Raw genomic sequence first — 16242 nt, forward strand, 5'->3', positions numbered from 1 at the left:
AAGAATGTATTATCAAGGTAGTATTAATTCTAAACAAAGCATATATGATCTCTTTGCTGTTTTCAGTAATTCACAGTATATGCCATCTCCTGTCTACCACTCCCCTGTGATTCTCCTAAAATGTCACCCTTTCTCATCTGCAGTAAGTGCTAAAGAATGGCTGGCCTCGTAGACTTCCATTTTGGCAAATGGAGTTGGCACGGAATGACTCTCATTCTTTAAACCTGTGCAAGGCATGACAGCAGTAATAACACAAACTTGTTATTAAAAAAAAGGGAAGCCATAGATTCTTGAAGTTCCTCCTTCCTGAAGAATACATAGTTCTTACTCAGCATTTGTAAAAGGACAAATGCACAGTTTTCCTGAGTCCACAGGATGCATAGTAAGATGACAAACCATGCAGCTTCACTGACAAGTGAGCCAAAAAACTAGTATCTTGGAAAGGTGTTTTCAATATATTACATTCCACTCAATTCTGTCACTAATTTATGGGGTTGGGAATGATTTTTCACATTGTCATAGGTCAAAAGCCATCCAGTTTGAAGAATCAAATTCAAAATCCACTGTGTATGTGCAAAGCAAGCACAAAGAATGCAAACTGGATTGACACATACACACTCTAATCACTATATACACATTCAGGTACAGAATACACAATAACTGCATGTATGGGTCATTTTTATTTTAATATATCATGGTAAAAATAGTCTAGGTGCAGGTGCTTTACATTTCAACCATGTTTATCCAATTACACTGCATCTTCACCATCTCAAAACTGCCTCTATTATGTCTGTGTTAGAGTATGTATATATAGGTCCACACGTACACATACAGAACGCAGGAACAGTGTACTGAAATGTGTGAGGATAGAGAATCTCTTAAGAAACCAGCTGCATTTAACAGTACTGCATAATGAGCCTGCAATAATACCATAGGCCAGTTGTTCGAAATAATTCTTACATGAACAAGAAAAATTAAAATACTGAAAGCAAGATTTATTGATTTTCTTCTCCCTTTATACTGCCTAAAACCATCCGTTAATTGCTTGAGTAATTATCAAGACAAATGCTGTGGGAGAAAGAAGACAACCATTTCCCACCTTGAACAATTCCAGCAACATACCTCATCTGATGACAGTGCTAGGGAGTGTGAGAAACCTGGGGTTTTGGGTTCTGCTCCTAAACCACTCAGATCAGCTGAACTTGTGCTGCTGGGACTGAAGTCATCGTTGAATGTGAAATTCTGTAGGGGAAAAAGATAATTTAGAATTAACAAATGATCTCAAATGCACATCTACAAGGGAAATTGGTTTTCTGTCCTCCAGGTTGGCACAGCTCAGGAGTGATTTCAATCACTTATCAAACTAGTCAAAATACACACGAGGAAACTTAATCTTTTGCATTGCTAATGATTAATAGAACTTGCTATATGCTTTACCACTGTGTACTTGAAGAGACAGCTCTGCCAGCTCAATGCCTCAGTGAGTAGTAAAGTGGTCTGAAAGCAATTCATAGACTCGCTCTTAGGGTATCAGATATCAACCTGGAGCTAAGTTATTGCTTCCGCTGGTTAATCAATAACATGCTGCTGTCCTTCAAATCTTCAGGACATGCACAGCACAGGCAGTAATTCAAAGAATAGGACAGAGGATTAACTAGCAGAGGGAAGTGAAAACCGCTATTAAAGTGAACCCATTTCTGATTCCTCCCTCTTTGCCTGTATTTCTAGAACAAATGAAACTGAAAGTAAAAGATACATCTGGACAAGGAACATTAATTATTGAAGTAATAACCATAAACAAAGATCTTTTTTTTTTTCCTAAGAACGTAATAACAAACATCACATCTTGTAGCAAAGAATAGCAAGAGTGGGCGCATTTTTCCAGGAACGCAGCGAAGTGATCATCAGAAGAAAATGAAGAGGAACATTTCAAAGTGGGAAAGTTTGATTTGAGAACCATAAAAACTAAAATCTCAAATGAGTCACCACGAAATTTCATTTCAATTGAATACGCAGTTGATGATACAGTGACATTCATTAACTCTTTTGAGACCTCTAATCTCTCCTCTATCTAAATAAATAATGAAATTGATCCACCTTTGCCATTCAATTTAAAAAAATGGATCCAAACATCAAAATAAATAAGAACAATAAAAAAAAACCTTTTATCCTCACCCCGAATATTTGACATATTTTCTCTGAAAAGAGTAGGCCTTCTAAAAACACCACGCATTGCTCCTCATGAGTTCTGCTGGTACTCCCACTACATAGGGGCACTGAGCTGCTACACAGCGGCACAGGTACTGGAAATTTAAGAGCTTGCAAACTTAAGAGAGGACAAGAACCAGCCAAAAAGCTTTGCTGTTCAGTCTTCTCACACCTATTATCACAATTAACGTCCTGCTTTTCTCATCTCCTTACAGAGGATGACAAAATCTGAGCAGCTTTCTCAGTGCAGATACTTTTTGTCCCCGCGGCATCCTCAGGGCAGGAGTTCAACAGCTCCATCTCCTGCTCTGTGAAGAACATCTTTTTCCTCTCAACTATTCTGACTTTTATTTTACCTCTCTTTTGTGTAAGTTTCGCATTTATGATTAATTTCAGCCTTTTTTATTGTCTATGGGAAACACACAAGACAGCTGAGGCCTGTAATAATACCAGTAATGGGAGAGCAGGACAAAGGAACACAGAGCAAAACTTTCACAGCATAACAGTAACTGTAAGAGAGGATGCTTTTTCTCATTTCAAACTTATTTTTACTCAATATTTGTTGAACAGCATAAACAGGATTTAAACGTCTAACCCTCATCTATCTTATAAAAAGAAAATGTGTAGCTGATGAGCTGATTCAAATTGCTGTACATAAAGTTGAGAACTGTATCTGTTTCTTCTTACCAGACCAATGTAAAAAGTAAAATGCTACAAGTTATAAAAGGATAAAGGCAGAGAAATACTTTCCAGAAGCGAAAATAGACAAGAAAAAGCAAGTACAGTACTATAACTAAGGGTTATATAATGAGTTATCATGCTGAAACATTCATGCACATAGAAAAGAATCACAGCTATATTAAACTGCAGTAGTTCCTATTTACAGTTCGAGCATCTTCATGTTCAGGATTAAATCCAACACCCATGCATGCATGACAAGCAGATTTCAATACTGGGGGAGAAAAAGGCAGATGACTGACAGCATACAACATTTCCTCACTTGCAAACATCTCATCTGAATACATTAAAAACAGGTAGGTATTCCTGCAGTCAGCCCTGAAGAATGCAGAACGTATCTATAACTGAATACACAGATCTAGCATTTGTTCAGTGGATCCAAATGCTAACTTCCACTGCCACCACTTGTGTTTGTTACAGTACAGCACGCCACGGTTAGTTAACTGAATTAATGTACATTAAGAGAAGGACAGAATTAAAAGGTAGAACGTGGAATGGTACAATGATGGAGATACTCTGTTCAGATGAGCTTTTACTGTACAATGAACACCATGCACTGTTTATTGTAGTGTTAACATATTGGCCTGTTCTTCTTCCAGAAACACGAAGCCAATTATGCCACTCAACACAGTGGGAATAAGGTAGTTCTTATTTTCTACCTTTGACCCTTTTTTAGCTGGGCTTATGTTTTCAGAGGAAGGTTCTGTTGAGCTGGTAGGTGATGGCAGGTTGCTAGAAGAATTGGATCCCTTGCCACCCTCTCCATACCATGTGAATGGTACACAGTGTGGGAGAGAGGAGGATCGTTCTGTTAAAGATTTACTGTCTGCTGATTTCTGCAGCATCTCTCTGGTGGTCCTGTGTAAGAGAAAGGAGCAGGAATTTGAGTTAGAGTATAAAATTGAAAAAAAAAATGCTACAGAGGTAGTTAATAGTAAGAAAAGTGACATTCCATGTAACTGTGACTAATCACCACAGTGGCATGCAGCTGGAATCGGCATTCTTGAAATCTCTAACAAAAGAAGGAAAAAGTGTGTTCTTCTGATCTCTTTCCTAAATCTAGCTCTCTCAGATAACATGCATGCAGCAAATGGAGACAGATGCTTGCACAAAATGCCTGTGTCCCTGTGTTTTGGTGTCAACCAGCTCCAGTCAAGAAGCCACACACAGTGCTGGTACCACTGGAGCTTGGTACCTCAGCATCTTCAGGCTCAGCACTGACCCTGGCAGGCTCTGCTTCCCTGACAGATCTGGCTTGGATTTGGAGCACAGGCAGAAGAAACCACGTGCATCTGCACCCATCTACATAGATGTGCCTTTGTTAGAACAGCTAAATACTGAGAGACATCTTGTTTGTTTGACTGATTTAAATTAAATATTAAGAATACAAATATGAAAAAAATTGGTATTATCAGCTCATCTTTTCATAGTAACAGAATATAAATCGTCTCTCAAATTCTAACTTATGGTCAGCTTCTGAATTATCATCAACATAATCACTAGTTCTGTTTACTGGGAAACTTCTTTTCTGTATGAATGAAATAGAGGCTGTCAGAGGGCCCCAGACAGCCAGGCAGAACAAGAATCATCTCTCTCTTTGGCTACTTAAATGTAGATGTGTCTGACACAGTCCTATGCTCTGCCCCTCATGTTCCAATATTGCTTGAAAGAAGAAAGAATGACATTGTCCAAAAAAACCTAGCTCCAGGCTAGGCAATATAAGAATATGTGCTTTCTATAAAATGGGGGGAATTTGTTTATATATCTAACATCAGTTGTAGTCTTCAGAAACGATTCTGTATTTTCTTCTGCATATTTCCAGGTGGGTTTCATTTTTTTTGTGGGGTTCATTTATTTATTTTTGAATGACAAAATCATGCTTGCAACATAGATCTGACAGCACGATTAACTCTGCATCAATCTCTAATGCTCTAATAGACGAAAATAATTAGAACAGGATGCTGTCTTTTGATCATCGTCTTCCTTCTTTCAAAGAGCTTATACAGCTCTGGACTGTAAAAAAAACATTCTCAGATTTTTCTCAGGCATATTCTCCTAAGTTACTAACAAAGGAAGTGACAACTGGTGTTTTAAGAAGCTATACTGAAACAACAACATTTCAGTTTACAGAAGCCCAGCAAGAATTACAAACGCTCATGAATTTTGAGTTTCAAAGTAGTATTCAACTTTGTTTTTAGCAACCGTAGCCAACCTAAGAAATACTCAGTGACAAACAGTGACAATAACAGATTTATCAGAGGGTCTGATAAGCACCTGATCGTCCTACACTGTTACCTGCTTCCTCTAAGGAAGGTATCTGCTGGATTTCATTAACACCTGTAATGCACTATGCTGGTTTCAGGAACGTTCTGTAGAGGCTGCTTCTATAAAGAAGCGTTACCTTCCTCCTCCCCACCCTGTGTATGGTACTCACATGCCACCTGGTGTTAATACCCTGCTAAGGGCACTAGCTGCCTTACAGCTAAGCACAGGCACAGTGCATTCGGTTTATCAAACTCCTCTTCCAGTGCAGAAATACAGCAATGAACATTAACTGTAGGGCACACTGCAAGCAGTGGAATGACTGCTACAGTCTGCTCTGACACCAGCACAGAGGTGCTGACTGCTGTAAGATCACCAAAGATCGTGCCAGATATGTGCAGAATGTGAGTGTATGCTGTGTTAGAACAGGAAACTTACAATTCAGTACAGTATGCCTGAAGGGGTATGTCAGAAGTCTAACATTTCTTCTGCTTCTCTGATTTTATGGAGACTTGTCCCTGGGACTCTACGTGTCAGACTGTCAGCAAAACTCTCCAAGCTGCTACACACTGTTTTTCAAACGCACACATTTTTGGAGTAGCATGTGAACTTTGCCTTCTTTAGCAAGCTCTTTTATCGTGTGTGCTTTCTTCTGCATTATTTTACATTCAGAGAAATTCAGAGTTGCTAGAATCTTAAGACTTATAGAACATACTGTGTTTGCTTAGCCCTCCTGATGTTTACTTGAATGTCTGCCTCGCATACCTGGAACCAGATAGGGCCCCTTTGGATGTGACTGTGTCACACTCATCACTATACAAGGAGACCTTCATTAAAAATCCACAGCACCCTTCACAAAAAAGATTGCTTCCTGCCATTCTGAATGCTCATTTATTTATTCATAGGCCAAATGCTGACGGTGTGATCTCAACAAATCTCACAGAGTTCAAAATTCTTTGCCTGAGAGTTGCTGACATGACAATTAAGTCTGCACTTCTTCTATCTACTTTCAACTTACTATGCTCTCTTCAAAAACAAAACCTTCTGAAAGCATTCTTGAAGTGGGTGCAGTGAAGCTGCAGGGAATATCTGCTGCTCAACCTCACACTTGGGGCTTTTCCTCCAAAATATGTGGAACTGAGTCAAGATTTCTGAATCAAAGCTATTAGTGACTTAGTGTTTGTCTGTGTGTATGCATCTTGTAGGCCAGCTCTAATTACCTATTTTTGCAAACCTGATCAGCAGGTGCAAGAGCAGTAGCGATGAAAATCTCCAAGTATTTTTAGATTGTTAGTCTTCTAATAGTTAAGAAATCTAAGTATGCAGGCTCAGAAGGTTGCTTCAAAGGTTAAAATTTATTTCTGTGAAGGCAATGGGATTGTCAACGTTCACATGTTTTAGGAAAACTGTGTTTTCTCAGTGTTTCTGGCATGCCATTTCTTGCATCCTCAATCTCTTGCCCATACCTAATGCCACAGGTCACCCTAATAGCTTCTTTCTCTTTCCGCTTCTTGCCCTTGTTTGAACTCCTTCGCAAGGGAGCCCTACAACAATATTGGAGAACATCAGAAAACGTCCTTGAAAATTCATTCTTAATCCTTTAAATAAAAATAATATTTTAAGTAACAAATGCTTACCCAAGATCTGCAAGTTTTCGCTTTAGTTTTTCTGCATGCCCTATAGAAGGGGGAGTAGTTCTTGCTGCCTGGGCACATGTGGCACCATCTAGGATACATTTGTACATGGGAGAATGTACATTATTATTTTTAATTGCTACTGATAACTATTCCACTTTCTATCCACTCAAAACAGCCTGCATATCTGTTCAGGATTAGATATGCATACATGTACACATCTGTAAGTACACGATTTCATTGGGTGCATTCTTCTCATTTTTAAGAAGATGGTGAAGAAAAGCAATAAAAAACTAACAGTTTCAGAACTTGAAAATACACATGGAGAAATCTTAATGTAATCGAAGAAAAAGTTAATACTGGTTGAGCTTTAATGAATATGTAGTAAGACGAACAACACAGAAGACTTACAGGTAAATACTACAGCAATTCCATTTTTAAACTCAACAGTGGCTGCTCATTTCTCCCTTTACAGAAATCATGTGGTATGAACGCTCTCCTTCAAAAATGATTGCTGAGACCCTTCCTTGAACTCTGGTGCAGAAGGTACTTTTTATGATGGACAAACTATGCAATCTGCTTAGCTTGAACATCAAGTAGTACGTTAGTTAATGAATTTGCCCTTAGTCTTCTACTGATTTCTGATCCCTTCCTCGTAAACTGTTAAAAGCTGAAGAGGAAAGAGACTGCAGAACCCATGAAGTCAAAATAACAGCTCAAAGTATCCAAAACGTGCTGTGAAACCTATACAGTAGCAGCTAAAACATGCACCAACTGAAAAATGAGGACACAGATTCTGTGATTCTCCAACAAAAAGAGTGCCCGCTTCTAGAGGAAGCAAATGAAGGTCAGTCATTCACGTCACTTGCAATTTGGTGACTTTACGATGTGACCTCAAATCTGTAGTGGCTTTGGTTAAAAGCATTTTTGTGTTTGGGGATTTCTCCTAAGGAGGCTGACAGAGATTAAACCCTCAGAATTAACCCACAATACCACAGGACAGTAAACCATGTACACAGAGGAATGCTGTATGTTGCTTTGTGGATACTATTTGGCCAGGTCTTTACTCAAGTAAAAATTTCAGACTTATAAATCATAAGAGAAAACGCAATAAAGCAAGGCTCTTGAGATACTAACACTCTAAAGGCCATGCATACTATTTCTACTAACACCAGCCCTACTGACAAGTAACCTCAGGTCGAAAAACAAAACACTCAGAAGATCCCCATGAGAGAAAAAAGACAATAGGCAACCTTAGGCAATGCACACTTTGCATCACCTCCACATTGCACACGCTTCTCCTCCTCAAAGTTCTGCTTATGGCTCCTCTTTCATCTTTTAACGTATGCTTTTCATCTAACCACTGTCAAAAGTGTTACTTTGAAGAATTAAAGATTGCAAAGCCTCCTTTCACACTTGGCTCTCACAGGCGTTTGGGAGCTGGAGGGCAGAGGGCTTTTTAGAAAAACATTTTAAAGCAAACGAAACTACGAGATACATTAACTTTGTGTCAGGCAAATAATATATTTAGTAGCTGGAGCTTTTGCTCCTGTGGTAGAAGTACTCCACAGAGCTCGGCAGGAACACACAGCAAGTACCAACTCCAGCCCATTTCTGCCAGGCTTCTGCATCACTTTGCTCCCACTCACAGGCAGCTGCCGGAGTGCTTTGAGTAATGAGGCTTTGCTGGGAAAAGCACTCATACTTGCCATGAGATACAGGGGAAGATAGATGGGCTAGTTTCCAACAACAACTTCATTAGAGATTTCAGTCTACATAGGTGCAGGCACGCAGTGCTTAGCTCACAGCAGCAGCCATGAACCAGGCCTGCAGGTCCCTGCCCTGGCAGGAGGGACATCTGACCACCCCGGAGAGGAGCACCTTCCCTGCCTCCTTCAGGTTCTTCCAAGAGGCTGAGGGAGGGCTGGCTCCTCGGGATCAATCACGGAGAAGCCATTTAACCTATCACTTTCATCCTCCCAGAGCTCGTGTAAGTAATCTGCAGCTGACGGATGGCAAAAAGGCCCAGTCCCAACTTTCTGTCCCACGGTCACAGCACAGCTGAAACCAGCCCCATATCAACTAGAGATTGCCCACAGGGGGCACCTCAGCTGCCTTGTCCAAGGGGTTGCACAAAACAAGCAGAACTGAAGAAACCAATCACACTCCAACATGAGTCATGCTCAGAAGATGAAGCAAAATTCCCCACCATTTCCCAGTGAAATGGAACTCCTGCCATTTCAGCTCTTCCCATGGAGCTCATGAGAAAAAAAGAAGTGAGCTTGCTAAAGCTCACTTTTGCTAATCAGAGACTAATCAGCAGACACGTGACTACAAATGTGTATTCTCTATCTTCAAACCCCCCCAGCTAGCTAAACACAGTGGCTCTTTTTATATTCTGCAGTGTAGGAATTTGACAGCCCAATGATAATCACAGAATTGTAGGGGTTGGAAGGGACCTCCATCGATCACTGAGTCCAACCCCCTGCCAAAGCAGCTCCCTAGCCCAGGTTGCACAGGTAGGTGTCCAGGTGGGTCTGGAACATCTCCAGAGAAGGAGACTCCACCACCTCTCTGTGCAGCTGTGCCACTGCTCCGTCACTGCACTGTGAGGAAGTTCCCACGCACATTTGTGCAGAACCTCCTGTGCTTCAATTTGTGGCCGCTTCCCCTCATCCTGTCGCAAAATAAAATAAAAATAGTATCACTACAACACTTGTTGCAGAACTGCTTTAGGATATTTTTTTGGAGAGCTTATTAAATGTAAATTTTTCATCAGAAAGCAAATTGCTCTATTTTAGCTTTCGTGTACCCATTAGGATCAGGATACACCCAAAAGCACTGGCTGTTTATGTAACAGTCACAGCGGGGAAATCATGACACCCTTCCTTATTTAGACACAGATTATTATTCAAACCTAAGTTGGGAAGGAAAGAGCAACGTGGTGGGTGGAATGTAATAACCTATTTCTTAAAATATAAGGTCTAGTCACCATCAAACTTCTATCAAGATATTTTTCATACATCAGATGTAAATGCAGGTTTTAAGATTTCACCCAAAAAGTAATCAGATACCGCTGGAATAAGGGTTGAGAAAGTCATGTTCTAATGCCCACGTCCTTATTTTTTTACATGTAAAATTCAGGCTCTGAGTTTAACTTTGATTCGCTAAAAACTGTACAGTTAGCAACTATTCAATGAGACCAGGAATATTGGAATTCAGCATATATTACATGTATATATGTGTGTGTGTCTATATATATATGTATATAAACTTCAGCATGTATTAACCTATTTAAAAATAACAAAACTTGCTTAATCTGTCTTTTAGGAATCAGTGTGAAAGCCGTACATGATGATAGAGAAAAGTAGGTTGCAGGTGAATGGCAAGTCTTTTCATTTATGCAGATAGACAACAATGGTCAACAGGTGCTTTTTTCAGATAATTCCACTTAGCCAAAGTTTGTTCTGAACCTGTCCAAAGCTATTTTAGCAGTCTTTACTTAGAAACAATTTTATCATGTATTTTAGCTTATGTTACAGTTAGAGAATACATGGGCAAGAATGCTAAAGTGGTTTAAATTGCTAATTTTGACTTCATGAGACATGTTGGAAATGGAAGGCTCCAAATTCTGTGCAGTACTGCATGTAGGAGGCCCCGAAAGTAATGCCTCCTACTTATTCACATGCAAACTACAATAGAAACTAAGAGCACAATAACACTGTTTGATAAAGCTAATTCTCAGCTACAAAAAATTATTCTTCAATTCTGTCAACACCATTAGCTGTGCATTCTCACCAGGGACAAACAAGAGCCTGCATGCTGCAGTTGTAAAAATCTGCACCAGTGGAGGAGACCCACTGTCACGTCATCACTGCTGAAATGCACCACCCATCACCTCAGAGTGCTCATCACCACTGCTGGGGCTCCACAAATACTCAGCAAGCATCAAAGAAAGTCAACAGGTGTCACTTTTTCCACGTGGAGGAATTCAGTTTCACATTTTTACTTCACATGCCCTTCCATGTCAGATACCACTCTGTCAAACTGCCCCTGTGCTGCCACCTATTGCACAGCAACAAAATGGAATATTGGTGGGATGGTTTAACCTCTATTGCCATACCACTACCATCTGTCTCTGCTGTCATGGGGTAACGTGAAGAAATAGGAGGCATTCCTTTTTAAACAGGCCTCATATTATGAATGCACCGAATAAACAAGGATTTGAGAAATTTATCTGAACTAGGTAGGATTGTATCATGTCATCAAATTTACATCTTAAGAATCTAAATTCAATAAATAACAATGTGGCCAACCTTTTTAACAAATCACTATTTTTTTCTCTTATAAATACAGACTCCCCAGCCATCAACCTCTTGTTTAATCTACAGTCTGATGCCTCTCAGCAATTAAAAGCCACAATCTGTTATTTTTGCTTTATGCTCCTTTCCAACCCTCCAGAAAAAGCATTTAGCAGTGCCAAAATCACATCATTCCTAAGTACATTGTATTTATTAATCCTGTTTCTAACACAAAAATGGAATGAGGCCCAATAATATCGTGTTTCAAAAAATACAGAAAAGATTTTCTTAAAGGCATCTTCCCCCTGTCTTTTCCAGTGAGTTCTAAGAAACAGAAAGAAAGGAAGCAGTTCCTGATCTCATTCTAACGTTGTCCTTTTCTTATACCACCATACAAGGTCAGCTGTAATTTTCTGATATCAAGGTAGACAAAAGAAGTCATGAGAAGATGACCTTCTAGTTGCTATGGTTTTACTACACAACAGTTCATGAAGTAGATGTCAGTAAGCAAAAGGATGCACCAATTTATTGTAAAAAAATAGCAATACCTTTATCTTGCAAAACATTTCTGCCAGCTGGGTGATGCAAAGGAGATGCTTCAGAGCTGTGCCCAGATTTTGGAGAGGAAAGTGGAGTGTCTCCCCGAGCACACAGGGAAAGGACACCTCCTTTGTGGCGCTGTCCTTCTTCTTGGCTTTCAGTTAGGTTGTCATGGGAGATTGCTGCACTGCTAGCCACTGGGGAGAGGGAGGAAGCACCAGAATCTGATGCTGGTGAGGATGCTCTCATGCATAAGGGCAGTGGTGATTTTGAAATGTGCATGGGACTACTGTAACTGTTTGATGTCTGTTGACATAAGAGATTATAAAGCAGGTTATACCAACTGATATGAGCAAGGTTTACTTAGAACATGCAATTCTTTTATTCATTATTCACTCTTTTATTTGTAAGAAACACATTAGCGATTCACGTAATTACCTTTTAATGCCACACTGTGTTGTTTATTGATATTTGCTTTCAAGCAGAAGTCAGAATCAGATAAAACAATGAGTAAATATCATATCAATTGTGTTAACAAATAACAAATAAAGAAATGTAGGATTCAAGTTCTTTTCACCTCCTGCATGTACTGAAGCATACACTCTACATTATAAAGCACACTTGTTTCAGAAAGCCCAGGATTCCTGTTAAAAGAAAATGTAAAAAAGACCTCCAAAACAAAACTAACAAAAAACCCAGATGTGCTGACTCAAAAGAGACTTAAACTTCTCTCAAGTGCAGTCACAGCATACTGGCCACAGAGAAATATATACAGCCTGTGCTACAAGGCAAGGACAAAGACAGAGGATGAAAAGACTTACAGGGGCAACCTAGCATTCAGGAAGCCTGAGAGAGAGGGCAGAGTCCTTCTCACCTTTCGTTCAAGGCTGTCCTCTCCATCAGTTGAACTGATGCTGTCATAGAGCCTTGTCCTAGTTGGTCTCTGCCTCTTGTTCTTCACTGAAAGCTGAGCTCGGGTTTTCAGAGCTTTCGAGTCCAGTCTCTCTGTTTCTGGCACTGCTTCATTGAAATCTGTATGAAAAAAAGTGGTTTAAAGTTATTTGTAAAATATACACATTCTGGATTTAAACTACCTTATCCTAAGATAAAACCTGCAACTAAAAGCATGGTTTACTCACACCTGTAATTCTGTAGTCAGAATTGTTAAAGAGCGAATGCAAAAAAGTGGTTATTTGCCCAAACCTTTAACAGATCCATATCCAGTAACTGCATTGAGAAGAATCAACTGTAAAGGTCTTTAAATTCAGCAAATGATCCCCATTGTGACATGGGACCACACCAGAACACAGCTGTTAAACACAGCTGTCCTAGCCCAGGTCCACACAGGCTCCCTCAGACTGTCTTACATATCTATTGTCTACAGAGTGCTCCTCCATCACAGTATTAAAAGAATCTTCATCTCCTCTTTTCAGCAGACATTTTCCAGCATCTGGTCGAATACATCAAGTTAGACCCAGTGTGTCAATTCATTTACTCTCAATCCTGCCCCTTTTGGACACCTGAAGAAGGCATACTGGATGGCTGCTTTCAACAGCTGCCCCACTGTTTCCCCTATAACTTCATCAGTTCTGCAGGCTGCTCATCAAATTACAAAAGAAATACCCAGAGCCATCCTCAGGCTGCTCTGCATTTTATCATAACTGGAATGCTTTACAAATTTAAAGAACATAACCTCCTCTCTCTTGTCTCAGGTGTCCCACAGACCCTCCTCTGGATGCTGAGGTTGTTTGCTGTTTAAAGTTGACAATACAAATAAGGTACCCCAAATGTTCCAATCTTTCTGCAAGTAAGACCACTTTCTTATCAGTGCCTGGCAACCTCATTTGTTATTTCCTCCCTCCCTGCACTGCCCTCAGAATCATTAGATCCCTTTTTACTCTATTCAGAATTCCTTCCAACTCCTAAAATGAAAGTAAACTTGACAGCATCATACATCACAGTCCCTATTACAAACCAATTATGAGGAGTGATCTAACACAGAGTTGTGTCTCATTTGCACTCAGATCTCATAAGAAGACACTCTGCCAAGCTCTTTTCCTTAGCAGGAATCTAGAGGCTGCAATCATTACTGTGATTACCAGAATCTACTGCAGCTGACTGGTTTCAGCATTCCAGCAGCAACGTGTTTTGTCAAAACCATTAGTGAGCATGTTTTACAGCTTTGCAGAAAAACCCTGAGAAGGCTGAAATAAATTTTCACTGCAACCAAGTGCCAGTGGTGTTCAGCAGAGTTTACCATGAAATTCAAAATGAAATGAAATTAATCCACCCAGAAGCTCCATGAAAACATCTTGAATTATAGCCATTCAAAACAGAAATAGAAAGGCTAATGTTGTATGTGTAGGAGAGAGAAGGGACACTGGTTCTACCTGATTAACTAGAAAAACAACCATAATGCGTGGAGCAGGACATGGGCTGTTAGATCTGTTTTTATGCTGACCTCATAGCTCAGAAACCCTCTGAGAGATTTGCAAAAAGCAATAATTATCCCAACCAAAAATAACAAGACAGTCATCAGAAGACTTGTGTGAAGGCTGGGAGATGTACTCTACAATAACACTGCTAAAGCCTCACAAAGTTGCTGTACTTTCTGAATGAGTGAGGTTTGTGAAGAAGATGCTATCCTCTACCATTTATGCTTTAAAAGACCAAAATGAAAAAAATATATATTCATATATCATCAGAAAAGAGCTGGACACTGTCACTCTCACATCTATTTGCTGTTGTCTTCATTCATGTAGCTTTCTGCTAGAATAAACAGGCAAATCTGTTTCTTCTGCTTTGAAGAGAAGGCAATTTTACATCTTTACCCTTTCATCTACTGCTCCAACGTCACTACGTGATGCATGAAAATTAGAGAAATATTTCATCTAAAGAAATGGAACTTTGAAACAAATTTATCTGCCTAGTTTCAAAGCTGCCCCATTCAAGAGCGCCTTGTGAGCAAAGCAGACTAAACATTTCATCTTGCCTCTGCACATCGAGCTGATGTAACAGCTGCTTTCTTAGCTGTCAATCATCCACTGAAATGATACTTGAGTATTTCAGCAAATTTAACATTTTAGAAAGCTGCAGGAAGACAAAACATGTTTATGAAAAGTGTTTTCACATTTTAAGCCAGACAAGGAATAGATTTTTTCTGGTTTCAACTTTCTTTTTGTTTGTCAATCCTCAAAGTACAAATCAATTCATCCGTTGGGCTAACTTACTTGTATAAGTACTGTATTCCTAACACACTAATCAATTGGGAGATGATCTTCCTGACATTAGGAACATTAGGTTACCATGAATTGTTCTGGCTCTTTGGTAATGTAGAAGCAAGTCTTATAAGCATTACATTTTAGATCAGTCTGTGCTACAGATAACTATTATTTTAATGAATGCACTAGCAAAAAATTTGCATTCTGTTCACAAAGGACTCCCTCCTGAGAAATCATGAGCTCCACCTATGTGGTTGCTTTTGATGTCAGTACCAAGGTAGGATCAGAAACTTGCAGAGCTCCATTCAAAATGCTAGATTCAAGATTGTTTTCTCATTCTGGTAACTTTGTTCTTGTTCAATCTTTGGTTCTGAGGAAATTAAGAACAAACTTAGGAAAACAAGAAAGCACAATCTTCTCCTACTTTATTAAGACAACAGAAGCATGGAATTAATCCTAGGTGTTGACGGAGTGTCACCGAAAATTCATTTAAGCTTTAAATAAACCAGTGACCATCTTTGCTCTATTAGCACAGACTAGTCACTTCTATTTCCTAAAGAATACGTATTGTATAGTTTTGCTAGGACTTTGTTTATACTCATTATTTAGTGAACTTTGGAAAAAAACAACATCCCTGTTGTTACTGTTTCCTTTAGATCCTAAATAATGACCACACTTCTTATGTACCCATTAACTAACAGGAGTTACAGAGAGGGTTCACACAAACCTTGACTTAGTCCATCCAGACAGGACACTTGCTTTGTATCTAGATTTTCTACTGGATCTCCTCTAGAAACTTCTCCAAAAGATGTCTGCCTTTCAAATATGTTGTTGTTATTGTTAACCTGGCTCCCATTTTGCTTTAGTAGCCTGAAAACTTCTCCTTCCAAGTCTCGTATCTGAAAGAAATAAAACCCATTTTTACCTTTAGCACACATACACATCTATGGGTTTTTTTTGTTTTTGTTTTTTTAATTATCAGACAGAACTGTCTCATTCACAAAAGACAGAAGTAAATACTACTCACGCGAGACTGTAAGCCTTGAACCTCTGCAAGATGTGCTTTCTCCAGATCTTCTATTTTCTTTCGTTCAGCTTCCTGGCGTTTGAGGAAGTCAAGTTCTCTTAGGAAAAAAAAAAGTATTTGCTGCCATCAAAACAATCATATTCAAACAAAAAACTCTCTGGTATACTGAAGTATGGATAAAATCCTGTACTGACTACTTATCGGTGTATATGAACGTGCTAGGGGAAAATACAAAAATGAAAAAAAAACCAATCTCAATTCTGCTGTGGGAAATGGGATGGACTTTGTTTCATGAGAATACTCCTTTGCTT

At 39.4% G+C, this 16242-nt stretch overlaps 2 protein-coding genes across 5 annotated transcripts in view; one reads left to right on the top strand and one right to left on the bottom strand.

The window, feature by feature from the left end:
* Positions 1 to 16242, top strand: part of PDK4 (pyruvate dehydrogenase kinase 4) — a 184647-nt gene that overhangs the window by 70709 nt on the left and 97696 nt on the right. The gene's annotated exons all lie outside the window — the stretch shown is intronic.
* The window catches only part of PPP1R9A (protein phosphatase 1 regulatory subunit 9A), a 125663-nt gene that overhangs the window by 6143 nt on the left and 103278 nt on the right, over positions 1 to 16242 (bottom strand). For 2 of the 4 annotated variants that reach the window (XM_065731251.1, XM_065731249.1), the window contains exons 9-16: positions 15932 to 16028; positions 15632 to 15803; positions 12558 to 12715; positions 11692 to 11989; positions 6846 to 6933; positions 6675 to 6752; positions 3606 to 3804; positions 1123 to 1242 (exon numbers count right to left, since the gene is read on the bottom strand). In XM_065731251.1, coding sequence (XP_065587323.1) covers positions 1123 to 1242; positions 3606 to 3804; positions 6675 to 6752; positions 6846 to 6933; positions 11692 to 11989; positions 12558 to 12715; positions 15632 to 15803; positions 15932 to 16028 — 1210 coding nt within the window. The remainder of the gene's footprint in view (positions 1 to 1122; positions 1243 to 3605; positions 3805 to 6674; positions 6753 to 6845; positions 6934 to 11691; positions 11990 to 12557; positions 12716 to 15631; positions 15804 to 15931; positions 16029 to 16242) is intronic. The other 2 variants (XM_065731252.1, XM_065731253.1) reach the window with 1 other exon arrangement.

The sequence above is a fragment of the Cyrtonyx montezumae genome, unplaced genomic scaffold (assembly GCF_038088225.1).
Source record: "Cyrtonyx montezumae isolate F1298 unplaced genomic scaffold, pur_monq_1.0 scaffold_14, whole genome shotgun sequence".
NCBI classification, from domain to species: domain Eukaryota; kingdom Metazoa; phylum Chordata; class Aves; order Galliformes; family Odontophoridae; genus Cyrtonyx; species Cyrtonyx montezumae.